Source organism: Lepisosteus oculatus, chromosome 9 (assembly GCF_040954835.1).
Source record: "Lepisosteus oculatus isolate fLepOcu1 chromosome 9, fLepOcu1.hap2, whole genome shotgun sequence".
In the NCBI taxonomy this organism is placed as follows: Eukaryota; Metazoa; Chordata; class Actinopteri; order Semionotiformes; family Lepisosteidae; genus Lepisosteus; species Lepisosteus oculatus.
In genome coordinates this window covers 41233685-41259790 of record NC_090704.1, presented here as the reverse complement: position 1 = coordinate 41259790, position 26106 = coordinate 41233685, and the positions used below count along the sequence as shown (strand labels likewise).

General features: G+C 47.0%; 3 protein-coding genes across 14 annotated transcripts; all 3 read right to left on the bottom strand.

Annotated features, from left to right (window-relative positions):
• Positions 1-671: 671 nt before the first annotated feature.
• lgals3bp.1 (galectin 3 binding protein, tandem duplicate 1) lies at positions 672-7978 on the bottom strand. Of its 4 annotated transcripts, none has more exons than XM_069194534.1 (6): positions 7892-7978; positions 5644-5746; positions 4976-5167; positions 4046-4177; positions 2366-2648; positions 672-2060 (listed from the first exon to the last, which is right to left on the bottom strand). In XM_069194534.1, exons 2-6 carry the CDS (start codon positions 5711-5713, stop codon positions 959-961), a joined length of 1779 nt encoding a protein of 592 aa, XP_069050635.1. In that variant the 5' UTR covers positions 5714-5746; positions 7892-7978; the 3' UTR covers positions 672-958. The 4 variants fall into 4 exon arrangements, with proteins under 4 accessions (XP_069050635.1, XP_006635474.1, XP_015212143.1 ...); XM_006635411.3 differs by having other exon boundaries at positions 7830-7954; XM_015356657.2 differs by lacking the exon at positions 7892-7978 and adding an exon at positions 6384-7762.
• A 63-nt stretch (positions 7979-8041) lies between these two features.
• cant1b (calcium activated nucleotidase 1b) lies at positions 8042-17284 on the bottom strand. 8 transcript variants are annotated; one of them, XM_069194540.1, is made up of 4 exons: positions 17201-17284; positions 10888-11550; positions 9628-9831; positions 8042-8991 (listed from the first exon to the last, which is right to left on the bottom strand). In XM_069194540.1, the coding sequence occupies exons 2-4, from the start codon at positions 11525-11527 to the stop codon at positions 8621-8623; spliced, it is 1215 nt and encodes a 404-aa protein (XP_069050641.1). In that variant the 5' UTR covers positions 11528-11550; positions 17201-17284; the 3' UTR covers positions 8042-8620. The 8 variants fall into 8 exon arrangements, with proteins under 8 accessions (XP_069050641.1, XP_069050642.1, XP_069050639.1 ...); XM_069194541.1 differs by lacking the exon at positions 17201-17284 and adding an exon at positions 17021-17111; XM_069194538.1 differs by lacking the exon at positions 17201-17284 and adding an exon at positions 16992-17098.
• A 1392-nt stretch (positions 17285-18676) lies between these two features.
• On the bottom strand, positions 18677-25112 carry afmid (arylformamidase). 2 transcript variants are annotated; one of them, XM_015356259.2, is made up of 11 exons: positions 25023-25112; positions 24140-24230; positions 23578-23682; positions 23255-23303; positions 22258-22343; positions 21846-21918; positions 21495-21592; positions 20931-21009; positions 20134-20269; positions 19934-20038; positions 18677-19252 (listed from the first exon to the last, which is right to left on the bottom strand). In XM_015356259.2, exons 1-11 carry the CDS (start codon positions 25050-25052, stop codon positions 19199-19201), a joined length of 906 nt encoding a protein of 301 aa, XP_015211745.2. In that variant the 5' UTR covers positions 25053-25112; the 3' UTR covers positions 18677-19198. The 2 variants fall into 2 exon arrangements, with proteins under 2 accessions (XP_015211745.2, XP_015211743.2); XM_015356257.2 differs by lacking the exons at positions 23578-23682; positions 25023-25112 and having other exon boundaries at positions 24140-24322.
• Between the last annotated feature and the right edge of the window lie 994 nt (positions 25113-26106).

Sequence of the window (26106 nt, the reverse complement as noted above, 5' to 3'; positions counted from 1 at the left end):
TTCTTGGTACTCGGGCTGACATCGCCTGCTCCCGCTTGTCACGGTGGTCTGACTCGTCCACTGGGACGCACGACCCCCTGCCGGTGATGGTGATCTGTTCTGAAAGAGCCGTGGCCCCGCTGTCACGGAAGCACAGATCCAGTGTCTGAAGAGACGCACAAGGCCGGGAAGCGGGCGCAGGTCTCCCGAGGGCTTCGGCAGCTCTTGACTCGACTCCATCCCTTTGCGCAGGACCGAGTTTGTCAACCCGCTCACAGAAACCCGTCTTAAACCTCTCTTGCTCCGTGTTCACCCACAAATCTGCATTCATTATCCTACTGTACGATAAGCACTCGCCAGCATGCGTAGTTCCTGTGAAGTTTTACTTTTTTTGTTTCTTTTACGCATTGCAGCTTTTAAGCTCCCTTCTTGCCTATTTCACACTGCCCTCTGGTGTTTAAATCGCTGTTGCATGCCAAGGCATTTCAGCTTTTTCACCCGTCGCTCTTGGAAGCGGAATACACCCGGTTACAGTATTATGTTACTGTCACTTCACTGAGCGCAGCGTCAGAACAATCATTTTAAAGGTTCTGCTTCACTGGATGTTAATCTAACCCATCTGAGCGCACAGGCGACCTCATCACAGCACAGCCCCCGCGTCTGCGACGACAAAACAGACTGCACGAGAAGTGTTCATGTTTCCATTTATTTGTAAGACTGCAAAACGGCCCTTCCAGGGCCCGTGGCTAGCTGTTATTCGTCACAACAGAATGAAACCCTAAACTTCACTGGATTACAAGCGGGTTCAGAATTTAAAACGAAACGCACAGGAAAAAGCCACACACACACAAAAAAAAAAAATGAAAGCGAGCCCTGCTGGGGGAAGCTGACAAAATGACCTCAGTGCCCGCTTCAAGGGAAGGCCAGGTGACGTGGAGAGGGTATCGACGGGCGCCTTAAGCACCTGCGGGGCTCGCCCTCAGTTATGCAGGCTGTACCGCGGACGGACAATAAAGCGAAACGACTCGTAATCGGACAGGCAGGGGTAGGTCAGCCCGTCAGTGCCGTTGGAAGGGAGGACAGCCAGGTTGTTCTTGAATTCTTGGACGTGGACGACGTAGCCACCGCTGCACACCCACAGGACCTGGTTCTCGTACAGGACGCTGTAGTTCCCATACCTCTGGCCTGTGTTGCCCGAGAGGCTGACGGCGGGGGCGGAGTCGCACCTGTAGCCGCTGTTTTGGCAGCCCTGCACGGAGGTGTAGACGCCCACGCTCCACGAGATGGGGCTGGACTTCAGAAAGGCGCTGGTGTGAGCTGGGGTTTGGAAGGACTGGGACCACCTGCCACTGGACCCCATGTCGTATCCTGAGCCGTAGTGCCTATAGGAACCGTATTTTCTGTGGTAGGAGTTGTATCTGTACGCATCTTGGGCGGTAGACATGTTGTAGGTGAAGCTCCAGGGGTCAGCGGTGTAGATCCTGGGTATGTAGTCTTCCCTCATTTGCTCCTGGTGCTGCATGAGCTTGGGGAATGAGACCGAGTGGAACTGGAATCCTTGGAGCATCCCGCTCTGGTAGACCTGGCTGTGACTCTTGAAAACGCTGGAGGTGAACTGGAGATCGAAGAGCTTCTCGGGGGGGATCATGGGGAACCGTATCTGCTGCAGGAGGGCTGACTCGCTCTCCAGGCTGGGGGCGCCATCACCCGCGTGGTTGGCCTTGACCCAGCTCTCCACCGCCTCCAGCAGGAAGGCCTCGTCCGGCACCACCAGATCGGAGCGAGACAGCAAGGCTTGCACGGTCTCCCTGCCCAGCTTCGTCCACGTGGGAGAGCCAATCAGGGCCTTGCAGTTCCAGGCCAGGTACTGGAGGCAGGTCTCCTGTAACATGGGGTCCCTAGAGCGGATGGCGTATTCATACAAGGACAGCTGGTTCTTAAAGGTGGAGTCCTCGGGCAGGAGCCAGGAGAAGAGCTGCCCAGCATATTGCTGCAAGGTGCTCACCTGGTAGTCGGAGGCCAGCTTGTGAAGGCACTGGGCTGACGAGAGGGTGACATCTATCCTGCGTGTGTACAGGTACCTGGAGTGGAGCACGAGAGTGAGGCAATCCGTTAAATCGTCAATCAGGTAAGCAGAACAAGGCAAACTACAAAGACAAACTACAAGGCTACAGGTTTTGCGTCAGTGATTAGCCCTTCACTGTGACTGATGTAAAACAAGGCTCAAAAGGCAAAGGGCCTGCTTTAACTGAGTTTTAACTTAAAAAGCACAAAGAAACGTGACCTTATTTCTACCAGAGATTAAGTAGCAGATACTCGTCAAAGAGAAGGGGGTGTGTGAGGACGCAGTGCGTGCAGTTCACGAGCACTGCGGCTGTGACGTCACCTGATGAAGTCAGCGACGAAGGGCTGGCAGTCCTGAGTGACTTCCATGGTGATCTGACTGGAGTTCGGGGTGAGATTAAGGAAGGAGGCCTCCGCGTTGAGGGACAGCACCACCTTGTGCACGCAGAGGGTTTGTGATGTGCCCTCCTTCTCCTCCTCTCTGGAGCTCTTCACGGTGATGTAGAAGTCACAGCCCCGCTTGCTGTCGAACAGCTCCCCCAGGGCCTTCGGCAAGTCTGAGCTGCTGTCCAGAGAATACACGCTGGTGTTGTCCAGCGCCACATCTGGAAGAAAGGCATAACTGTTAGGCTTCCAAAACTGCCAAAGCACTGATACTTCTTAAGGTGTTAATTAAACCAATTCAGCTTCTTGCATTATTTCTTGAAAGCCTTCTTACTGTTCTGATGATCCTTTTTAAAATCAAAATAAACACTTGATCTGAAAAATCGGAGAATATTGCTTCACTATCGGCAGTTTTACAGGTTTATTCCATGCTGAAAAGGAAAGAAAAAAGACGCAACATTTTGGCTGTGAAGCCTTCTTCAGTTGTTGATGAATGACATATACTTGCTCTGGGAACCTGATCCCAGAATATCTCTTCTAGTATTTTGGATCAGAACATCTTTACATCCAACTCTGACTTATACTGAATGTCGGTTCCTGTTTTGACCTTTCAAAGCGTCTGACAGGGGGCTGGCTTTCAATGTTACAGCTGCAAGAAAAGACAACTGCCCCTCCCCCTCCCTTTCCTGGCATCTCCTTCCTGGATGTTTCTCACTCACATGGGAGCTGACGTCTACTACAAGCCACAGTGCAGAGAAACTACGGGGGCTGGAGTGCAGCAGGGGAGTGCGCAGTCACCAGCAGCTATATCACCCTACAGCTCACCACTGGCAGCCCCCTGAAGCTCAGCAGGTGTGAGCCTGGCTGTCAAGGAACAGTTCTTTCCGGGCCCTATGCGGACGACACGATCCGGAAGGTGAAGAAACAATAGGAAAAAATATCATGCAGGAGTGGGTCAGGAGACGGGGGGGCGTGTCCAAGGTGAGCAGGTGTCCAGGGGAAGTGAGTCCGGGGCAAACAATCCAAGCAGAAATCCAAAAGGGAAATCCAAAACGGGAGGCAAAGTCCAAGACCAGGGGATCCATCCAAAGTAACTAAAAAGCAGAACCGGGTCGGGACCGGCGGGACAGGGAATCAGGAACAGGAAACTAAAACCATAACGGAGCCAGACGCAGCAGGACCCCGGGCTCTCACGAAACGGGATTCAATGAGAAGCCCCGGGCAAACGCCTGCGTCTGGCTTTAAACGTGGAACTAAAGAGGGGCTGGAATAAGGAACAGGTGTGGGGAATGGGACAGAACGAGGAAGGGCTGGAGCGCCCTTAAGAGGAGGAGTAACGATCGTGACACTGGCCAATTCCTGGATGGGAGACCTCCTGGGAAAGCTCAGGCTGCTGCTGGAAGAGGTGTTAGAGGGGCCAGCAGGGGGCGCTCACCCTGCGGTCTGTGTGGGTCCTGATGTCCCTCTATAATGATGGGGACACTATACTGTAAAAAGGTGCAAATGGTAGGGGTTTTACCTTGACGTCCTGGCCAAAATTCCATTTGAGTGGAGTGTCCCAGTAAAACAGTTTATACGTATGAGGCATTATTTACTAAGCGGGGTGCTGAATACTTACTCTTTTGGCAGCGGACCCCGGCGTCTTCAGAGTGTTGGCAGTCGGTGATGCCCCAGCCCTTGAACTTGCACAGGGCCAGCGAGCTCTCTGTCCCCCGACAGCTCACATCGTCCAGCCAGATCCTGCCAGAGCCTGGGGACGGGCAGAGAGGCAGAGAGAGAGGGAGAGAACAGGGGGGAATCGGACAAGGACCAGACAGCGCAGCAGAAAGAGTGTTCGTCTGAAACTCAGGCTTAACGAATTACAGTTTCCACCGCGGACTTCCTCCTATTAAAATGAAGTCTGGTTTCTGTTCCTGGAACACAGTGTATATTGTCTACAACACGGTGTATACTGTATAATACATATAGCGAGTTTAAGAAAGATAAAATTATCTATGTGGCTTGTGAGCTTGAATGGCTAGACCTCAGGTCATCACTATTGTAAGCCTTTTATATAGCAATAGCAAACCTCTTTCTGTTAAAGGTCATCCTTTAAGAAAAGGAATTCAATTGTGGTGTGGAGCATTAAAAATCTGTGTCTCGGGCAATTGTGATTATGTGAGGCTGCTTCTGATAAAGGCATGAACAAAACAGAAGAATAAATAAGGGAGCAAAAACCTGTTAAGTTGAAAATGGCATTTCCCATTTTCAACTTGTATTTCTCTGCCGTGGTACCGTAAGCAACATTTGCTGCCGCGGGTTCAGATAGATGATCATGTGGGCGCCTCCTGTGACTGGATCATTTCGATTGACAGAAGCCGCCTGACGCTAGGGAAGACTCCAAATACTGGCTAAAACCGTTGGGAAAACCTTCTTTTGGGTAAAAGGAGCTTGTGCGCCACTGTTCGAGATACCCCCGGAGCCAAGCCGGCCGGCAGGCGACCTGTGAGCGCCCGGACCCACTCCGTGTCTTCAGCTTCCCCACCTCGAGCCCAGCCAGGTGACTCACCTGCCCCGAACGTGGCCCCCGTGACGGCGGAGGTGGCGTTGGCGAATCCCAGCGAGCGACACACGACCGTGGCGTCGGCTATATCCCAGCTGTCGTCACAGACCGTCCCCCAGCTCCCGGTGTAATACACCTCCACTCGGCCCTCAGAGGAGGACGCGCCCCCCACCAGCCTCACGTCCCCGTTGCTCGCTGCTGCAGGGGGGAGAGCCGGAGGCCGCCGTGAGCTCCCGAGAGACCGCAATGCAGAGAAGCTTCCAGTTGTCTTTCTCAAAGTCCCCTTTATTTCTACACCTTTTACTACAATGTCTCGAAAAGACTTGATTCCGAATATGTGTTTTTGGAAAACAACGCTCTTTATAAAGATTCGTCGTCATATTGAGCATACACTACACAAAAATCCCATTGACTGTAATTAACTATTCACCATGGAGAACAATTTCTACATACAACAGCCTCACTTTTAACCTTGATCTGTCATCTTGTGGACAAGTTGATCCTTCAGCATTCGCCAGTTTCGCTTGTGTTCAGACATTGATGAGACGTGCTCTGGTATGTTCTTTCTACTCACAAGTTTAACTTGAAATAAGTGGACTAATCGAAAACCCAGACAAACAGTGCCACCTACTGGTGAGACCGTAAACTGAGTTTTCGTGAGCCTTCCTTCTCACCTGCGTCCGGTCTCGCCTGCAGCAGCAGGAGCAGCGCCGCCAAAGCGGCAGCGAAACTGCACACTCGCATCTTCACGGCACGACTGGAAGGAAACGAACTTGTCTGGAACGACAACAGAAACAAAACAGAGAGGAGGAAGTGAAATGCGATTTCTGCTGTCAAAAGGACTTCTCACTTCCCTGGACTCGAATAGCACAAACCACAAACATGTACAGTACAGAAGAGGTTTCCGTACCGGCAAGTACTGTGCAGTATACTGTATGTGCTGTAGTGCTTAGACGCTAGTCTGTTTTTCCACTTTGTTTCGCATTGTCCATTCCTGGTACTGGAGGTCTGGTGTATCTACAGGCAATCCGGGTCCCTTCAAAGCCCCAGCACCCGAAGAGCTGAGACAAGCTAGTGAATTGGTCCAGTTAAGCCAGTAAGCAGCTGGTTTAGCTCAGTAGGATCTGAGTTGGAAGGAAACACACCTCACACGAGTGGTCTACTCAGTCCTAACACGACTTACATTCTTCCTACTGTTGTAAGGTTCTAAGAACTAACATCTCAAGAATTAACACACAAAAACGTTTTTTAGAGAACAACAACAACAACAACAACAACAAAAATACAAAACATACAACAAAGCCACGACTACGTTCTACACAAGTTCTATTAATGTATCATGCATCATTTCTAATGAAAAAGACCCGACCCAGGCTGCCGGTATGCGTCTTCAAAGCAGACAAATGGCACTTACCAATTCTGCTGTTGCCAACCTAGGCTGCCAAGAACAGACTGTAAAGAAACACCCCAGTGCAGACTAAAGCAGGTCCCTTCAGACAGTACAATGCAATTCAAATGGAAAACCGTACACGAGTCCCAGTTCAAGCAGAGACGCGAGTAAGGGGAAGTGTGACTGTGATAAATAAATAAGGAGAAATAGAAGACATAGGAGCTGGTTTACATGAGGTAAAACGGATTTTCAAACACTACAAAAATACAAAACACGAATCAACTTTTCACAATCCCTGTGCAGTCTTCGCAAACTGGAACATTGAAAACGTTCCTTAACATTTCATAATTAAAAGGAAAACAGCATGCCATCTATGAACACAGGTCATAAGTATCCAGTTTTTAAAAGTGAAAATCTCCTCCGCGATTTATTTTTATAATAACAAGAACGAGCGGCACAGCGGTCAGATTTATCGCCTCGCAGCGCTGGGGTCCTGGGTTCAATTCCGGAGACCCGGGGTGCTGTCTGCATGGAGCTTGTATTGTAAGATGCGGTTAAAAAATGTAGGCATGTAGGGATACAAAAAAATGCCATACTGCCGTCAGGCACCCTAGCAAACTTTAACGGTGAATCAACCATCGAGGTATTTTTTTTTATAAACCGCAAATCAAAGTTCATCAAAATACCATACTAATCCTCAGTAGACTAATCTCTGCACTTAATGTAACTGGCTTTGAAGTGGCAGCTGTTTAAATAATTACTGACCAGTTCAATTACGAGAAATAAAGACACAGGATAGTTAAAAGTGCGGTTATCTGGTCTTCCTCACTTACCTCTGAGGTAAAACTGTTCCAAGCCTCATACTAGTCCGTTAAACGGCATTATTAGAATATATTTCTTTGCGAGCATCACACGTTAAAAGCAAAAAAAAAACACTCAAAATCGAAATTTAATAATCTAGGTAATTTCTAAAAAAACAATTCACCCGTTTCCTTTTTGGTCTGAAAAATTCAACGGGGACACATGCTTAAAACGTATTGGAAGAAATTCTAGCAAAATTAATTTTTAGGATAAAGGCTTTTGTTCCCGGAACACCGACATGTAAGATCGTGTAAACCCACGGTTTTAAAATGCACTTCAGAGTATTCTGTAATTGACAATAACGCTCTAGAAAAAAACCCTATTTGAATAAAGCCTGGGCTACACTAACTTTAAATTCTGGCCTAGACACAGATGCACAGCTTTGAAACAGCCTCAGCTTACATTCATTTGGATCTACTCAGCTACACTAAACTTCACAAGCCTGCTTACATTTTACAGTTAAGTCTTTCAGTTGCGGCATAAAAGACCAAGATCATTTAGAAAAACCCGATGTTTTAATCAGCAGATCAAAGATAAGATCTGCGACTGAAATGTCCTGAAATGTGGTCCGGTTAACGATTCGGAAAGAATGCATTCAAAGCGTCTTACCCGCCGACACCGAGAATCAAAGTGTCAAACCCCAAATCTTTCAGCGATAGAGCTGCACTAACCCCTGCAGACGGCGACCAGCTACAGTCCTACAACTGGATTAGCAGGAGTTTCACTTCGACCCTCTTCCTGGAAATCACATGGGCCGCCACGGATAGAAACGAAATTTCATCTCGGCGTTGAACAAAAAGAAAACGGGAACATCACGAGTGTTTATTGAAGATATTTTTTTTTTACTGGGGAAAACAAAACTTTACAACTGATCCTCGAGGCGATGCAGAACTTTTGTTCACATTTGTTTTTTTAAAAACAAAAAAAAAACAAAGATTAAAAACAATCCTAAAAAATAAAAATAAAACACGCCGACCTCAAGTAAGCAAACAGTGTCAGACCTGCAAGCGTCTTTCACGAACAGTAAACGTAAATGGATCTAGTCAGGTTTGAGGATACACTGTCATTTCTCTGCAGTGGTTGTTCTTGGCGTTTCAAGGTCCCTTAACGATAAACGTACAGCACATTTTGTTAAAGATGAGGTGACTGGCTTTTTAAACTCCTCTCCAGAAAGTCAGAAACTTGTCGAGGGTGAGGCTGCAGAGTTGTTGGGGAGAGGCCGGAGGGGGGGGCCCGTTGTCACGGATACCGTGAGCCAAGCCTGGCGGACCAGGCCGAAACGCACAGTCAAGAGGAAACGCCGCACCGCCGCGGCCCATCTCTCAGAAAGGGCACTTATCTGCCCCCCCCTCGGAACGACTGTCAGAAAAACGACGCCTGACGCCTGACGCCTGAGCTCTCTAGATGAACTCCAGCCCCTCGTACTTCACGTCCCCGATCTTGGTCTCGGGCATCAGGATGCGCCCGTCCAGGGTGAACGCCAGGATGTAGGTGGCGATCTTGCCGGCGTCCTCCTCGGACTTGAGCGCCAGGACGATCTGGTCGTCGGTGTCGGGGACGAACTTGAAGGAGGAGAAGCCGTGCGTGGGGTCGAGCTGGCCCACCCGGCTGACCTGGATGTGGCGGAAGTCGGGCGAGCAGCTCAGGACCAGGTTGGTGCCGCGGCGCTCGTCCGCCTTCTCGTCGTAGCGCTCGGCGCTGGCGCGGCGCGGCAGGAAGAACCAGCGCTGCAGGGTGTCGCTCCACGCCGCCGACTCGTGGATGAGGTAGCCTGTACGGGCGGACAGACGGGAATTACAGATTTGTTCAAAAACCGGTCTTCGTACATAGTTTTTACTGCTCAAATGATTGTGCAGATTAGTAAATCGGGATCATGGGTGGCGCTGCGTTACAGTGGTGAGCACTGCTTCAAGTTCTGACCTGAAGTACTATCTGTGAGGAGTTTGTGTGTTCTCCCCGTGTTCAACAGGGTTTCCTCCAGGCGCTCCAGTTTCCCCCCCCAAAGTCCAAAAACATGCTGGGGGACTAATTTGCTTCTGGGAAGACTGGCCCTGGTGCAAGTATGTGTGTGTCTGTGGGCCATGGGATTGACTGGATTTGCTGGGATAGGCTCCAACTCCCCAATAACCCCCAAACTGGATAGATGGATGAATCCAATTTTTTCCAAAACCTTCCTATCAATATTGCATCATAGCGCTGTTACAGGGTCGGCACAAAAACTTGAAAGGAAGCTGGAAAAGGAGCTCTCTGTCTTCTGCATGATCCCCCCCTGTACCTAGAAACAGCTGCCCTTCTTGGGAATTCGGTTTTCCTTGCTCAGGAGGCAGAGACGCCTAAACAGTCGACCCTCAGTCCCGTCACGGAGATCACTCCCCCTCACCCCTCACTGCCCTTCCCCAGTCCTCACCTGGGGGGGTGATGCCCGCGGCGGCTCGCAGGGCGTTGTACTGGGGCACCCAGTTCTCGTGCTCCACATCCCCCTGGTACCCCACCACCTTCACCCACTGGGGGTTCTCGTTCACCACCTCCCCAGTGGTGGTGGTCCACTCCTTCCCCAGGCCCCCCACGTAGAGCCGCTCGTCCTTCACCGCCAGCCACTCCGCCTTGAACCCTGCGAGGGAGAGGCGACTGTCAGCATCCCACCGATTCGCCACGGCACCCCGAGTTCCCCAGCAGGGCGTTTAGAAGGACCAGTAGGCCTAAAAGTGAAATTGAAACCTGTGCTGTTGACCTTCGGCTCATCAGCCACTAGAGGGAGACAAAGAGCAAAATACTGTGTGCGCTTCAAAACATGATCGCAAAGAACCTCCTGACACCTGGATAAGAAGGCTCCACAGACGAAATGTTGTGTCTCTTCTTTTCCTTTCAGCAAGCAATAAATCTTTGCCTGTTCCTTTGCAGCAGAGAACCTCGGTCAAGGGATGGTTACCAAAAGCCATATCACTCTGCAACACACAGCTGGCAGCACACTGAAGCTAAGCAGGTGTGAGCCTGGTCAGTACCTGGATGGGAGACCTCCTGGGAAAGCTCAGGCTGCTGCTGGAAGAGGTGATAGTGGGGCCAGTAGGGGGGCGCTACCCTCAGAAGTCTGCATGGGTCTTGTTCCCCCCAGTATGGTGATGGGGACCCTATACTGTAAAAAGGCACCATCCTTCGGATGAGAAGAAAAACTGAGGTCCCGACTCTCTATGGTTATTAAAAATTCCAGGGCATTTTCCAAAAATCGTAGGGGTGTTACCCCAGCATCCTGGCCAAATTTGCCCCTGTCCTTTACCAATCATGGCCTCCTAATAACCCCCATCTCTGAACTGGCTTCATCACTCTGCTCTCCTCCCCACTGAGAGCTGGCGTGTGGGGAGCGGACTGGTGCATCATCCAGGTGAAGCTACACTCTGGTGGTGGTAGTGGAGGGGAGTTACCACTTACCCCATTACCAGTAAAGTGCTATATATATAAGTAAAGTGTAGTGTCCAGAAAAGCGCGTTCATTAAATAATAATTAAATAATGTAAATATTAAACTATTATAAATAATTACATTATTATTAAAATACATTTCAAGCGATGATTTCATCCATAAATAGCACCTGGCTGAAACTCCCAAGGATCACCAGTTTACAGCCTGCAGAAGTCCAGACGGCGTGCCCAGGCTGAGGAGGTGGCACGAACCTTTAGAGACGGAGCCATCGCCATCGGGGAGGATGACCCAGGGCACGGCCCTGTTGCCCGTGATGCGGTACACCACGCCAGTGCGGTCGTCCACGCTGTACAGCTGCCCGTTGAACGCCACCAGCTCCGACAGCTCCATGCCCCGGCCCTTCTCGGCCAGGTGCGTCTCCAGCACCGCGTCCTCCTTGTCCCACTCCACCCTCACCGAGTCCCCGCTCTCCGACACCAGCACGTGGCCCCGGCGCATGTAGCTGAACCAGGTCTGCTCCTTGGCGCTGCGCGAGTCCGTGTCCAGGTCGGCGATCACGCCCAGGCGGTACCGCACGCCCTGCGCCGTGCGCTCGGGCGGGCTCAGCGGGTACGTGTCGTTGTACCTCCCGCCCCCCGGCCGGCGGGCGCGCCGGCCCTCCGGCGGGGTGCGAGGGGCCGCGCCGGTGGCCCCCGCGGAGCGGTGCAGGTACAGCAGCAGGGCCAGGGTGAAGGCCAGGGCCACAGCCACGATGGGCCTCCACTTGAGCCGGAAGCGGGGGTCCGTGGGGTTGGTCATGGAGGCCAGCACGGGGAGGGTGCCCACGGAGATGTGCAGAGAGTTCATAGACTCATTCCGCTCAGGCGAGCCATAGCCTGGGACAACGGGCATGGAGCAGGGAGCGGGAGAGAGCCCTGGGGGGGAGAGGGGGGAGAACAGGGACAAGGAGGGTCAGTGAACCGGACGTGGCCTCTTTTCCCCCAGCTCTAAAGATCGAGTCTAGGGAAGACAAAGGATTTCCTGTCATTTCCGTTTTGAACCCGCCTCTCAGAAAAAAAAAGTGCGATTAAGGTACCGCGCTGTCCGGGAGCTGAGCTTTCACGACACGCCTTTAAGTAAACAGGACTCCTGGGGCTACTTCCGGGCCGCGTTCAATGTTCAACCCTGGGAAGGTTTCACAATTCTTCGCCCCCCAGCCTTTACCACACAAAAGCCGCCACGAGTTACTTCACTATGTGAACTGCAAAACGGCGCAGAGATCAGGACTGGGCCTTTAACACGCAACCTGAGAGCAGTCAGAACACATAAAAAGTCATTCAGCTCTGGAGGAAGTCACTGGCTTGTCTTCTACACACATTTCCAATTTCAGAAACAGTAAAAAAAAAATACAATTCAACATGAAACAATGAAGAATACACACTGAAGATTCTAGAGCAATATTTCGGAAATGCGTTCTGATGTAACTGGAAGATTTAATTGTAGCCTCTGCGGGCAGGTGCCTCCTCGGTTCCACAGTGACAAAGCTGGGGCCGAGATTCAAAGATTACCCAGAGATTAAAGTCTCTAGATAGAGTTTTCACATCTGCAACAAAATGAATTAAGCGAGTACTTAAATAACCCTAAATGAACACTGCCCGTACCATCTTTTTCTGCAAAAAAAGACCTCACCTGACATAGTCCAGATCACAACGACGTTATGTTCAAGTGAGCAACAGCTGCAGCTGTAATAAAACCTGCAAAACAGGTCTTCTCTGTTTTCACTAAAATTAGAACCTTGCCAATCCTGAATGAACAAAAGACATTCTAAATTTCACAAAAAACTCACATAAAAATGTCTTTTAAACGAGTTAAAAGAACAATTTAATCTCCCCTCTACCAGCCATCACTACACTACTATTTGCACAGAAGAAAGCCTGGAAATGACACCACAAAAAAACACATTAGAAATTATCAGATGATTCTAATTACAATTCTAATTCAGCTCCAGGGCAGCACCAACCACAAAATCTACCACCGCCAACCACTTAAGCTGAAACAGTTCACACTGATTTTATACTTATGAAGGCTGTACAGAAATTCTCAATCTCACAACCCCAGAACACAAACCTTAGCGCTGAACTGCTTGGTTAACTTTTTCAATATAATAGCAACAGTTATTTAACAAACTTGTCAGAACTAAACGTGGAACTACGTTAAACGTTTGTATCCAACATTTTAATTCCCATCGGGATGAGATACAGCCAAACAATGCAGGAAAACAACTTAAAAAGGTTAAAGACCCAAAGGTCAGACTCGGCCCATATTACAGCACGGAGGAGCAGAATTCCCTTGACCCTAGTGAGAGCACATAGTGAGGAATCAGCACGTGGGGTCACCACAAGCCCCCCAGAGCCGCACAGTACCTTACCAACATGCCACAGGTGTCAGCCTCAGGTGCACCCTGGAGAGAGTGAAGACGTGGAGGGTGGGAGTGGCTCAGTATCTTGGATACAGCCAGGGAAGCAGGGAGGAAACAGGTAGAGCAGGAAGTGCTGGCAGAAAAGCACAGTTGTGGGGGCAGGCACTCGCTCCTGCAGTAAGAGAGGTCAGGAGGCTGAGCCGACGCCAGGCTCAGCTCCCACAACTGCCCAGCAGCAGCGCCAACATGACCGCCAGCCAACACCAGGGACCAGCTAGCCTAAAGCACTGGATAAGATTTTCACTTGACCCGTAAGATTGGAAAATGGTGACCTATACACTGCCAAAATCTCTGAAGGTCCTTATTACAGGAAGAAACCAGGAGTTGTATTGTAATCAATTAACAAATGAACTGCAAATTCACAATCTGTAGCGGCAGACGATTTCACCCACACTGGTCTTAAGTGCGGGTCTAGGAAGCACAAATAAAAATGATTAGTTATTACACACACATGGCGGGAACTTTCACTTTAGACGCAGTCTGCTCTTAGTCTAACACTACTGCCTTTCTAATGCTTTGTGCTCAGGGCTGTGTGTGAATGCGAATTCATTGGTGTTCTGGACTCACAGCTGCACGTCTGTCTCTGGGAAATGGAGAGCTATGTTTAGAATGTATGTTTATTTTTATAGCCAGTTTTCTTTTCCTTCTGAATGGCCCGTGAACGATGACACAGGGCTACAGACAGCCACCTCAGTCAGGCCCTGCTGGCGGCCCAGAGAGGTTACTTCAAGGCTGACTGGCAGTGGGGGAACAATGGCCTCTACAAGCCAGATGAACTGGGCAAAACAGAGCCCGTTTCTAGGACCAGCTTCTTGACGCTGTGCTGGGAAACAACGCCTCTCTGAGACCTGCCCCGTGTCAGTGTGTGGAGCTCGTAGGCCCACTGCTCAATAGCCCTTTTCAACAGAGACCCCCGGGCAGACAGACCTCCTTTTTGGACTGGTGTGTCTGGGGAGGGCTGCTACCTTCAGTGAGCCTGTCAGCCCAGTCACTCTGCATCCTGCAGCAGGGAGCAGATCCCAACAGCACTCCAGAGGCTCCCGAGACAAAATACGAAGGTCTTGATGTGTGCAAATAAAAAACAAAATCAAATAACTTAAAAGTCCCACAGGCCACACAAAGAACACTTCAAAATTTTCTAGAGGCTATAGAGAGTACGAGGAGGCAGCCTTCTTGCTGCGCCCAGAAACTCTTGGTCCAGGAGGCTGTGAATCAATCAATAAGTTAATAGTTATTAAGCCAAGGGGTGGGTTTTTGTTGAAAGAAATATTCACACTGATACAATTAGGAACACGAGCAGAGTAAATGCTTTTCCTGCACTGCTCTTTAATTCCCACTTCCGGACTTCATATACGGTCTAGTATTCTGGGGGGCCACATACAAGGATTACAAGTGATTAGAATGAAAGGAACGTTTATTTCTCCTGGTGCGAAATTCCGCCCTTCCTCCCTGAAAGGGCTCAGAGCCTCAGTTGGTCTTGCTGCAGTTTACCCTGTGTGCTGCCAGGCACATTACAAAAATGCAGCGAAAAACTACAACACCGTGGAAAAAAGAAAAGGAAAATAAGACAGACTGACAAAAACCTTGGTAGTAGTTGTTCATCTCCTGCGTTGGTCTCTGATCTGCTAACCCAAAGAAGCATTTAGAGGGAATGTCCCCAGTTCACACACACTCCAACGACACTGGTGCTGCTTTTCAACATGCTCATCAAGAGGAACGAAACTGCTGCTGTACTCGATACCTTTCCACCTCTTTTTCTGTGAGCGTCGGACAGCCATCTCTCCCGACACACTCCCTCGGATCTGCTACACTCCTGGTTCTGAACACTCATGGACACAATCAGGTTTTTTATAGGGATAAGAAGGAATCCATGGGGTGAGAGGCTGCTATGAACTTTAACTACACAAAGATTAACTGCTTAACTAGGGTCCAAGGGGCAGTGTGTTACTGACACTGACACCTCTCACACACTGATTCCATTTCAGTTTTGCAAAGTCACGCTTAAAACAACTCTTGGCTTTCTTTTCTTCGGCATAAAACCGGTTCAAAACAAATACTAGAAGTTTTTTTTTTCCCCCCTACACATTAAATCCATAGAAGAGCAGTTTCGATGCATTTAAGCTGTAAATTTAGGACAAGGGCCACCCGCCCAGATACCAGAACACCACACACACGGCCCCACTTGTCATACAAGTCACAAGAAACCTTGTAACCACGGAAACGCAAACATCCGTATTAGCGGAGCTCTTGATCCAGCCTGTATCATGCCGTCACTGCAATTCTGGTGTACGAAGTGTACTGTTTTTAGGAGTCCTGCCTATTACGCCATATCCTAATCCAGGAAACACAGCACCTAAAGCTGCATGGCAGGAAACGAGGATGGGGGAAGAGTTTCAGTGTTACACAGACCAGACCAATGGTCTTGCGTGACCCTGTAATCTGCACCCTCCCTCCCCTCACTGTTCCTTCCAGGGCTTTTTCAGTGGCTAGACATCTCAGCAAACACTGCAGGTCTTATTCACAGCCGCGCCGACGGCAGCAGTGTGGTTAAGAAGCCAAAAGTGATACCAAGAAAAGTAAGAGATTTGATCATTTCCTTTCAAACACATGAATACGTTTTTAAAAGCTCAGGGGACTGCAAAAGGAAACCGAAGACGGTTTTGACAGAACAGTTGCTGGCCTAGTGTTTTGCCCCTTGCCATAATGAGAAAACAACAAAACCAGGTACTGAAGTATTCAATTAATATAATTTAGCAAAGCGAAAGCTGCCAGTTAACGTTTTTTATCTGGTAGGTTTGGGACTTTAACTTGCCCTTTTCTTTAAAACATTAAAATTAACAAAAACAATAGAAAGTTTTTAAAGCCTATAGGTACCAGTCCTGAAAAAAAACCTTACGTACATTTTCAATATGCACCAACTCTACATAGTTAGACTGTGTCAAAAAGGCCTGCTGGCCTAGGACAGCTTTTTACTTAATTGTTATAACTTTAATTATTAAAGTGACGTTTTGTCAACCCCAAAACTGGGGCACAACTGTCTCGGTTTGATATTCATTTTGGCCATAAAAATACATTTGAAAGATTTTAAAATGTAATTGCTTTCAAATGGAGCACTTTTCTAAGACTTAGGTTTTACCTAAAATGGTTATGTAACTAACTGATCCTGTATCACCATGCGGGGAAATTGAGCAAACTTTAAGTCTGAAGGCGAGTCTAGAACATCACTCCCCCCCCAAGGCTTTAATAACTGCAGGAATAATTAAGAAAATTAAATCCATGGGCTGTTTTATATACTCCAGGACGATCATCACACAATGCAATTAACGAGGCACTCTGTCGTAAAGTCATCTAGGCTTAATTAAATGTAATAATACCTACAGTGTCATTAAAACCACTTTTCTGAAGAAGTCTCCTTCGTTGAAGAAGCTCCCGTTGTACGACGCATAATAATGTTTAAAAAGTCAAATATTATTCTCCAGACATTTACCCTACAGATGCTCACTCATAGCGCCCCGGGAACAGATGTTGCTTTCATCAGAAACCGGACAACGCTCAGCTCAGCTCAGCTCCTCCGAGCTTCAATACCAGTTGGCTTCCTCGCCGCTTTATACCGCGGCGAGGTGACCTTGCGCAGCCCCGTAGTAGCTAATTTGTCTTCGCTTCATTTTAAGTACCGCACGCTGCAAATTCTAGGCAGGCAGATGCACCAAATTGCAGGATAATTTAAAAAAAACAACAACACTCTGCACAGATGCTGCGTTCAGGAATTCGCCGATACAGTAGGTAGCCACTAATCGTCGCTCCATCTCCGACCGCGGTCGTTAAGAGCTGAGCTCAGCGGTGCCAGTTACCCAAAAATAAAACACAACCATGACAGTATTATACAGCGATACTTGCAGTGAGTTGCGATCCTCCGTAGGTCTCACCCAGTGAGTGGTGTGGGAGGGGGGGGGGAGGAGAAAAAACGCGTTTATTCTGTCGTAGCCCGTCCCTGCTCCATCGCTTAGCTCACATTGCGTCTCCCCGCAGAGAGCACTTCCGCTCCCTCTGAGACAGCCCCGCCTACCCAACACGCATTTTGCGCAACTTATGAGCCCGAGACATACCTTCTCTGGGAGGGACAGCGATCGGTAAGATCTCCCTCAGCCTTACGCTTTGTTGTTTACGTTCAAACAAGACGCACGAATGAATGACCACACGGAGAACTGCAAGATAAAAGAATAGACACACGATGGGCCGCTCTACTGCTTTTTCACTTGGACTCTGTGGCCCCGACAGAACTACGGAGCCGTCACTAGAGGGCGCCACAGAGAGCCTCAAGTTCTACATTTGTAACTAGCGCTCCCTATGTTTATAATATAGCGTCTGCGGCCGCTATTTTTTAAATTATAACGAGAGGGTTTTATCGGTGTTAGAATATAAGACAGGAAGCTCTTCAGTCCATCTAGCCATTTGGTGGTTAGGACTAAATTGATCCGAGGATCTCACCCAGCTGCTTCTTGATGGAAGAGGAGACACAAAAGTTCCATTTGCAAATGAAACCACTTTCAGGACTCCTAGACTAAAGCACAGGTCTCGGCTGGTGACGATTGTGGATCTCACTGGACCCAGGTCTAAATCCTTGGCTTTTGGAGACTGTTGCTGTGCCACTGTTGTGGACTGCCCTTCCTCAGACCATACGAGAAACAAATACTTTGACTCTCTTCCAATCCAAGCTCAAAATTCAATTTTTTACCGGGGCTCGATTGTCCGATGGCCTGTTCTCTCGGTATAAACCTGCTCTTGTGCCAAACCTTATGCTCTGTATGTCTTTTCTTTTATTGTATATTGTACTTTTTATCACTGTGTACAGCATCCTCGGGTTTGGAAAGGTGTTTTATTAAATAAAATATATTATTATCTCTTACTGTATCATACCTATCATATATATAATGACACCCACTACTTCAGAAAGTGAAAGTACCCATACACGTGTAAAATGTGTATTATTAAAGTAAAATGTTCTAGAATATGCAATGTAAATTTTGTAAGCGCTTAGCACGGTTAACACAACACACTCAATAAAATTAAGAATTGAGAAGGGCCAGCCTCACATATCTCCAGCATTGTAGTCATGCTGGGGCCTGGGTTCAGATTCAGACCTGGAGTTCTATGTGGGTGGAGTTAGCATGTTCTTGTGTTCCGTGTTCATGGTTATCTCCAGGCGCTCCGCTTTCCTCCCACAGTCCGAAGACATGCTGGAAGGTTAAGTGGATTCCGGGAAAACTGGCCCAGGTGCAAGTGTGTGTTTGTGCCTGTCTACCCTGCGATGGACTGGCGTCCTGTCCAGGGTGTACCCTGCCTTGCACCCACTGCCTGCCAGGATGGGCCCCAGCTCCCTTGCAACTCAGGACCCTAAATTGGACAACGAGGTTAGAAAAGTGAAAGGATGGATGGAGGGACGAATGGAATTAAGAATAGTTTCTGTCCAGTTCTGATGGCATTAGCCTGATTTTCTCATATATTCTGTAAAACCCACTCGGGTTCATAAAAACAAGTGAAAATGTGTATGGCACTACCTATAGGAAAGAAATGCACCACAATTGCAGTTTAAAATATGGATTTTATCAGAAAATTAATGCTCCACTTTTTGAACACAGATTATCAGCAGCAAGTCATCTACAGTCATAATATACTTGGCGGTTTGTCAAAAACAGCATCAGAAAACTCTCAGAATTTCACTTTGACTTTGATCTGTTTGTTACAGCTACCATTTCCTTGGGTGAAGTTAAAAACATTGCTGATACTGATGTGAACACTACAGTAAGTGTAATTTCTAAGGACACCATCACATTAATGTGCTAAAGGGCAACAGCCTTGCCCAGCTCCAGAAAGGAACATGTCTCAGACACTCTTTTCCAGTGCAATTCCCCTGCACGCACAGAAGGAGCATGAAAACATTACCAGCTCCTTCTTGACTCGGCTTCTGTCCTCTTCATCACCAAAGTTTACAATCTACCAGTTAGAACACGAATAATCACTACTGCATTTTCAGACTCGGAGAATAACTGATGGCGTAACGCAGATGTGGACGTCTGAGCAGGATTCTCCAAAGGCAGATCAGGTCAGGGCTCCTGTGTGCGACTCGCCGCGTTTCTTTCTATCGTCTTTAGCAAGAGCTGCAGAACACAGACAAGCATCAATAACGGCAATGGAATGACTGCAGATAAACCCCACTACGCGAGCCGCATACAGTGACCACAAAAATCACATTGTAAAGTCTAAAACATAAGTTTATATCAAAATAGCTATGTTAAAAATACTGTATCTGTATTCAGTCATTTAAAAAAAACACCCAATGTAAGTTGGGTACATACATATTTCTGTGCATGCCATATGTGACTGGATGACAGAACAAGTACTCAGAATGTATTTTAGAACAGTACTAGTGATTTCAAGATAGTAGATATATCTTACTATGATGTGTCATTGCTACCTCTTCACCTAAACCTATTCTATCAATGGCACATCTATGGAGGAAGAAGCTCCACTACTGTCCCTGGGCAATAGAAAATATTTTTAAAAAAATGACAGCTGACACAGGGTGACTTGGATTGGGGATCTCCAGGTTCAGGGTTGGAAACCCCCAAGGCAATCAAACACATGTCTTTCAGGAGTGGGAGAAAATGCTGTGATCACTAGAACACCATGGAAACTCAACACAGAAGGCATCCCCACCCAGAACACTAGACAAGAGACACAAGAGTCCTATCAGTATCACATTGTTCACTTATCATCCTGTTGCACTATTTACATTGTAGTATACAAAACATAAGTTAAAGGACACCCTGTTGCCATACCTGTGTGAGATGATATTCCTCGTTAACTAGCTGTTCTATTATATTGAAGTGATCTGTGTTGGGGACATCATCAAAGATGACCTTCAGCCCCGAGGATTCCAAAGCCTGTCAGAAAGATGATTTAAACAGTATCCTTGAGAAAGCTCGGAATAACTAACCCTTTTGGAAATCACTGCATTCCTGTAAGTGTTCAGATTTACCTGGAAGAACTCTAAAGACTGCTTCCTGAATTCAGGGGAGTCATGCTGTGCTACTGCCACCACGATCTCACAGCCCGAAGAGAACTGCTTCAGCTGAGGAACCAGCTGCATGGGACTGTTCCTCAGGGCGACGTCTCTAGTGGGAGAACAGCACAGTCTTTCAAACATAACCCAGTCTCAAGGAGAGGACAGAGGTGTTGGAAAACCAAGCTCTTCCAACTTGCAATCCGCTAGCAGCACAAAAATAAATTCGGTTTAGCATCTCGATTTAGTTTACTCTGGGTTTCAGAATTCACCCAAAAAGCAGCAGTGTGAGGTGTGCTGTCTCATAGTGGAACCTCAATTTGTGAACTGCAGGAGCGACAGGAAAGAATTTGGCGTCTATTAAAAGGTTACAGCACTGTTAGAAGCAGATGTGATGACAGTCAGTGGCCGTGACCATTCCCCTCCACAGTTTGAAAGTGTTTCACGTCATCAGCAAAATCAAACATTAACAGTGAGTGAAAGGAGTCTCTCAAATTGTTTAAATTAGCTGTGGTGCTTAGAATAAATCTCTAAATGATTTTTAAAAATATTTGGTAGTATTCCTGCAGCATATAAATAAGTAGGCCTTTTACCACAGGAAAAACTGGTTTATCAAATGCAACCTGATGTTGCATTGCTATCATTTTTCAAACAAGGAGTGCAAGCTCTTTGCAGTTGTATGGCAAAAGGTCATAAACATTTTTCCTCTGATCATCAGACCCAGCTTGCAAGCTTTCCACATTTAATTTTCACTCTGCGTGTATTGCACATACTCTGTCATCTTCAGGGGATCGTTCACGTAAGTGGACATGAGAGGCACCAAATCATAAACACCGCTGACCAGAAATGCACCTGCAAGAAAGAAAGCACTGTTTAGTATGAGCTGCAAAGCGCACACAACAAAAGTCTCATTTACGGGCACTGTCATCATCAGCTACACCCCCATGAACACAGACAATGGCATGCCTCAGAAATCTCAGATCATTTGCTTCTTCCCCACTTAGGTCAATCAGCTGTAAATCAAGAGTCTTTGAAAAAACAGTGATGTGCTTCGTTCTTTTTGTGACATGCAGAGTGGATGAAGAGCTCTATAAACATTATATTTGCGTGTTCCAATTTAATAACATAAAGAAACACTGATGATCACAGCTGCTGGTGAGCCACCAGGTCACAAATGGACGCTTGTTGCACAAGTTAACCGCTTTGTGCTCTTTACGAAGGTATTTTTTTCCGCAGGTGAGAAGTTGAGACACAGGCACCTTAAGATCTGTTTAAACCTGCCAAACCTCCAAAGGCCGCAATTGTCAGCAGTCACAGTCTCTGGTTAGCTGACGTACCTTTGATGTTGGGCGTGGTGCTATACTGGGACCAGTCAGTACAGAGGACCATAGCAGCCAGATGAGCTCCTGCAGAGTGGCCACACAGGTATACTCCACTGTGGGGAGACAAGTGCTTGTGACAGCTGACTGGAAAAACTAGATATGGTATTTCCATGGTTTCCCCATGGTCTTATCCTTCTCACAATGTGTCCTTTACCATGGTTTTACAATGGCATAGTAAACTGTGATATTAAAGCCTGGGTTCTTGTTTGGGATGTCCAATTGTTTGGATCAATTATTTGTCAGGATCAATTCCATCCTTACAGACTGCCAGACTGGACAGTGTTACTTTGCAAATATTTATTCTACCTGATGTGAGAGTACTGCTGGACAACAGATGCCACACTACGCCGCACCTGTGACACCATCAGATCCATGTCACCTGAGAAACGAGACACCTACAGATCACACATGAGCTGCAGGCAAAATGAGTCAGAAAACCAATATAATAATCAACCAACAAGGTCTGTGTCTGAAATATCATTTTTAACTGACTTGAGCATTTATTTCCCTTTCAGGAAATTAGGCTTAAGGGGATTGTCGTAGCTCAGCTCAGTCAGTTTTGCTCAGAGGATGTTTTAATGATGCTGTTTATTAACAAACTGAAATAAAGAAATGCCTGCAATCAAAATAAACATTTTCACATTTTCAAAGATTTCATATCCTGAAGGTACTGATGTGTTTTATTATGAATAAGTTATCAAAAGAAAAACTGCTTCACCTTTGGGTGCAGTGTCATAACCAACTGCCACTACTGCGATACCTTTAGGCACCAGAGGAACAGCCAAAAATCCAGACTCCTCCTTGCTGACAAAATGAAAATTCAAGATGAAATAAAAATATATACAGTAATAAACATACGAATGGTTACATACTTGAGGCCATGTGGCACATCTAGTTCTGTTTGTCTTTTTTCAATAGTTAATTGATTCAAATGATCTCATTTTGTGGTTGTGAGAAAGACGTCAGGGTATCGGGTTCAACAACATGGCTGGGCAGCTTGTTCCATACTCCCACAACCCTTTGTGTGAAGAAGTGCCCCTGGTTCTCAGTTTTAAAAACACTTCCCCATGGATTCTACCTATGTCTGTAGATCGTGGTTTGCTGTTCAGTTCTAGCATAATAGTCGCACAATGTTATCATGCATTCAAAAAGAGTTTTGGTTGGCAAGCGCAAACCATGTCAGTTCACAGAAACAGAATTGACTGCTTTTGTAATCATTAGTTGTGGCGTAACAGTGATTTTAAAATGATCAAGTCATGCCCTTTTCCCCATAGGGCAGGGGATCATTTTGAACATTAACATCAGTAACTAGAAGACCTAATGTAAGAGGGTAAAGTTCAAACCAGAACCACAGCCAGAGCTTATCCTGGTCTCTGTGGGGTTAAGCAGACTACAGAGCATGTGACTCCTGCCACCCTCCACAGACGGGACCTCAGTCCATTGCAGGGCTGACCCCTCCCTGCTGGTCGCACTTATACAGCTGGGTGGACTGCTGCAAATGGGATAAAATACCTCACTTAAGGCACAACAGCAGGGACTTGAACCCACATCCAGTCAGTTATGAGTCCAAAGGCTAACACACTATGCCATGCTGACCCCAGGATACATAAGAGTTTGTGCATAAGAAGAAAAATATTAAGGTGATTGAATCTAACAGATTATGAACATCCTATGTAACATCTCTTGTTATTACAAGCAGCTCACAAGCAACGTACCTTAAAAATTGCCAGTATCCCCCATGGATGTAAATGACCAAAGGTAAATCTGAAACACAGCAAAGGAAAAATGGAAAACCATTAATCACAGTTTATCTGTGCAGAAGCAGATCCTTGCATCGATCTATAGCACAATACTCTGTTCTTTACTTCTTTCACCCCATTGACACACTCCTGTACACTCCTCACACTGCTGCAAACTGTCACCACCTGTAAAAGGTCTGAGAAGCTATACAGAGACCTGGGAAACTGTGGCAAGCAGTGGTAAAGTCATACTAGCAGAAATGCACATAAGAGGTCAGTGTTGGGAGTCCAGCTCATACCTAGTGAGGGACTGGGAGGCACGTAGATGTCAAGTTTCTCCCCCTCTCCTTCTCCATAAGGTACATTGAGAAAGGTCTGTGCCACAGCGCGTGCTCTGTCAGTGCCTACAAGAGGAAGAGACAGCATCCCTGCATGTTACAGAACAATGCAGTCAACCACCGAACTATGACTAAGAATAATTAAGCAAGTGTTCTTTTTTGATCAAGACATTATTTTCATGCAAGTCTTCTCTGGCAAAACAGGGCTCAAGTCTGGTCCTACTTGCAGTGAAAAGAGTACACTGCCTGACCCAAGTGGCATTTGTGAATATTATAGCACCACAGTGCATTCCTGTCTGACCCTCCCTACAATGAACTACCCTCTTAACCCCCTGATAAAGTGGTTTCCTTAGAATACTGTAGTCTGTTAGAATGCTAACCTTTCAGCAACTTGCTGAATATACAAAAGCCTTACTGAATATCCACCAGTCTTCTGCAATTCACATAGTCACCATCAGGATTTACTGAGCTCTTTTAAGCTCGGTGAGAAGCAATTTAATGATTAACAGTAACAACAACAAACCTTCTCTGAGAGAGGCTGCATGGGCCTGTACCACTACATCAGCTGCCATCCTGTGAGACCACTGGCTGGGGGAGTACTGCTTCTCCAGCTCCTGGAACAGCACAGCCCTTTCAGACCGTGACAGCCCTGTTCGCAGCACACACACACATGCGCAAGCAAACACACGCGCGCACACACACACACGAGCAGAGACAGGCCAGCCAGCCAGCCCACAGCGCCACAGAGCGACAGTCTTCCCAAGCTGACAGCCCTCGCAATAATTCTTTTTACTCGCATACGACGCAGGCAGATTTTGAGTCTGAAGTTCCTCTTTTAAGAGGAGACACTGAACCGAATGTTCCCCTTTCATTTTCACAAGCTTCTGGTCTGTTTAATCTGGAAATATGTGGACAGCAAAAAAAGATGACACACTGATAAGTGCCCGAGAAAACCCTTACCACTCAGTAACAGAGCAGCTGCAAAAGTAAAATGCAGCTAAATGTAAAATATAAAATGTTCACGTCAGGGTATTACAGTGTATTAATGGAGCCCTGTTCTCCTTAACCAAGCTGCATTAAGTACTACTGAGTTCACAATACTTGTATAATAACTACAATATTTTTTCTCAAATTTGGTGACTAACAAAACAGCATAATTTAGATAAACAGCATAAGGGAATCAGTGCCTTTTAATAAAATGCTCTTGCCTGCACAAATATTGAAAGCCAGCCTGTTCTGTCTGTACATTTCAGGGCTTTATACTTCAGTGGGAGAGTCTACTCATACTTATACAGTCATACTGGCTTGACTTATGCATTTCTGTACAGCTATTTACAAACATCTAGAACAGTTAACTACGGTGACCACCAGAACTAACAGACAAAAAAAAAATCACACACACTCACCTCTTTCTTCATTTCCTTCCAGTGGGCCATTTTACTTGTGAGCTTTTGAGAGTCCACGGGCCTTTGAAAACCACTGACCAAACCATTAGGCTGTGGGCAACCAATGAGAGAGCAGCATTTCAGTGATGTCACCGTTTGGATTCTAAAGAGGATCCCTGTATCAATACAGACTTTGCCCTCCCCATTCCTACTACCCCCCAGATTTTAAAAGGAGATTTGTTTTGCCAAATTTAAGAGCAAGTTTAGATGAGTAAACAAGGCACATTCAAAGGCTCGGTATGAACACATAAATGTTATCAAAGCACACGACAAAAGGATAAAAGTACAACACTGCAAATACTGTGCACAGACATCTGTATTATATTCTTGTTATATTTTTCATGTTTTTGCATTGCAAATTCTGTGTACCGACATCTGTATTATATACTGGTAATACTGGTTTTCAGGAAATGCAAAAGTTATTGGAGCTATTTTAAAAAGAAAACAAAATGCTGAACACACTGTACTAGCAGTAGTACCCCCATTTTATGTTTAGCTCCTTTCATTACATAGTGTTTTCATTTACATGCTTATAATGTGAATTAAACTCGAACCCCTCAGCCCAACTAGCTGGTTCCCTGTTGAGTGACGCCGGAGGCCCGGGTTCGAGTCCCCAGCGGCGGGGGGCCGACCTGAGGCGGTCGTTGTGAGGGCGCATACCCATGTGAACCCGAGAGCACTACAGTATTTAACAATCTTTGCATTTCACCCCTCTGAAATGAAATTGATTTCTTCTATGCAAATTCCTTCAAGGGCATTAAAAAATGAGTCTACTCCTTACTGTCAAGGATCATTTCCGTGGTTTGAAGTAGTTCAAGTAGGTAGCTGCGTCAGCATGCGTAGGCTGCAAAGGAACAGGTAACGGGTTTATTCCACGCTGAAAAGAAAGGAAACACGACGTTTCGGCTGTGGAGCCTTCTTCGCGCTGAAGAAGGCTCCACAGCCGAAACGTCGTGTTTCCTTTCTTTTCTTTTCAGCATAGAATAAACCTGTTACCTGTTCATTTCCATCGTTTGTTACCTGAGAAATGCATTTCCAAAGGTTT

Excerpts from the sequence above, each read along its gene's own strand:
- cant1b (XM_069194535.1), bottom strand. The coding sequence starts at position 14,872 with ATGGCTGTCCGACGCTCACAGAAAAAGAGGTGGAAAG. Across the intron at positions 9,832-10,887 it reads CGATGGCTCCGTCTCTAAAG|GGTTCAAGGCGGAGTGGCTG; the intron begins GTTCGTGCCACC and ends TCTCCCTCGCAG. Across the intron at positions 8,992-9,627 it reads CGCGGGCATCACCCCCCCAG|GCTACCTCATCCACGAGTCG; the intron begins GTGAGGACTGGG and ends CCGCCCGTACAG.
- afmid (XM_015356259.2), bottom strand. The coding sequence starts at position 25,052 with ATGGCCCACTGGAAGGAAATGAAGAAAGAG. Across the intron at positions 22,344-23,254 it reads GGATACTGGCAATTTTTAAG|CAAGGAGGAGTCTGGATTTT; the intron begins GTACGTTGCTTG and ends TCATTTTGTCAG. Across the intron at positions 21,919-22,257 it reads TTATGACACTGCACCCAAAG|GTGACATGGATCTGATGGTG; the intron begins GTGAAGCAGTTT and ends CTCGTTTCTCAG.
- lgals3bp.1 (XM_069194534.1), bottom strand. The coding sequence starts at position 5,713 with ATGCGAGTGTGCAGTTTCGCTGCCGCTTTGGCGGCGCTGCTCCTGCTG. Across the intron at positions 5,168-5,643 it reads GCAGGCGAGACCGGACGCAG|CAGCGAGCAACGGGGACGTG; the intron begins GTGAGAAGGAAG and ends TCCCCCCTGCAG. Across the intron at positions 2,061-2,365 it reads TTCGTCGCTGACTTCATCAG|GTACCTGTACACACGCAGGA; the intron begins GTGACGTCACAG and ends GCTCCACTCCAG.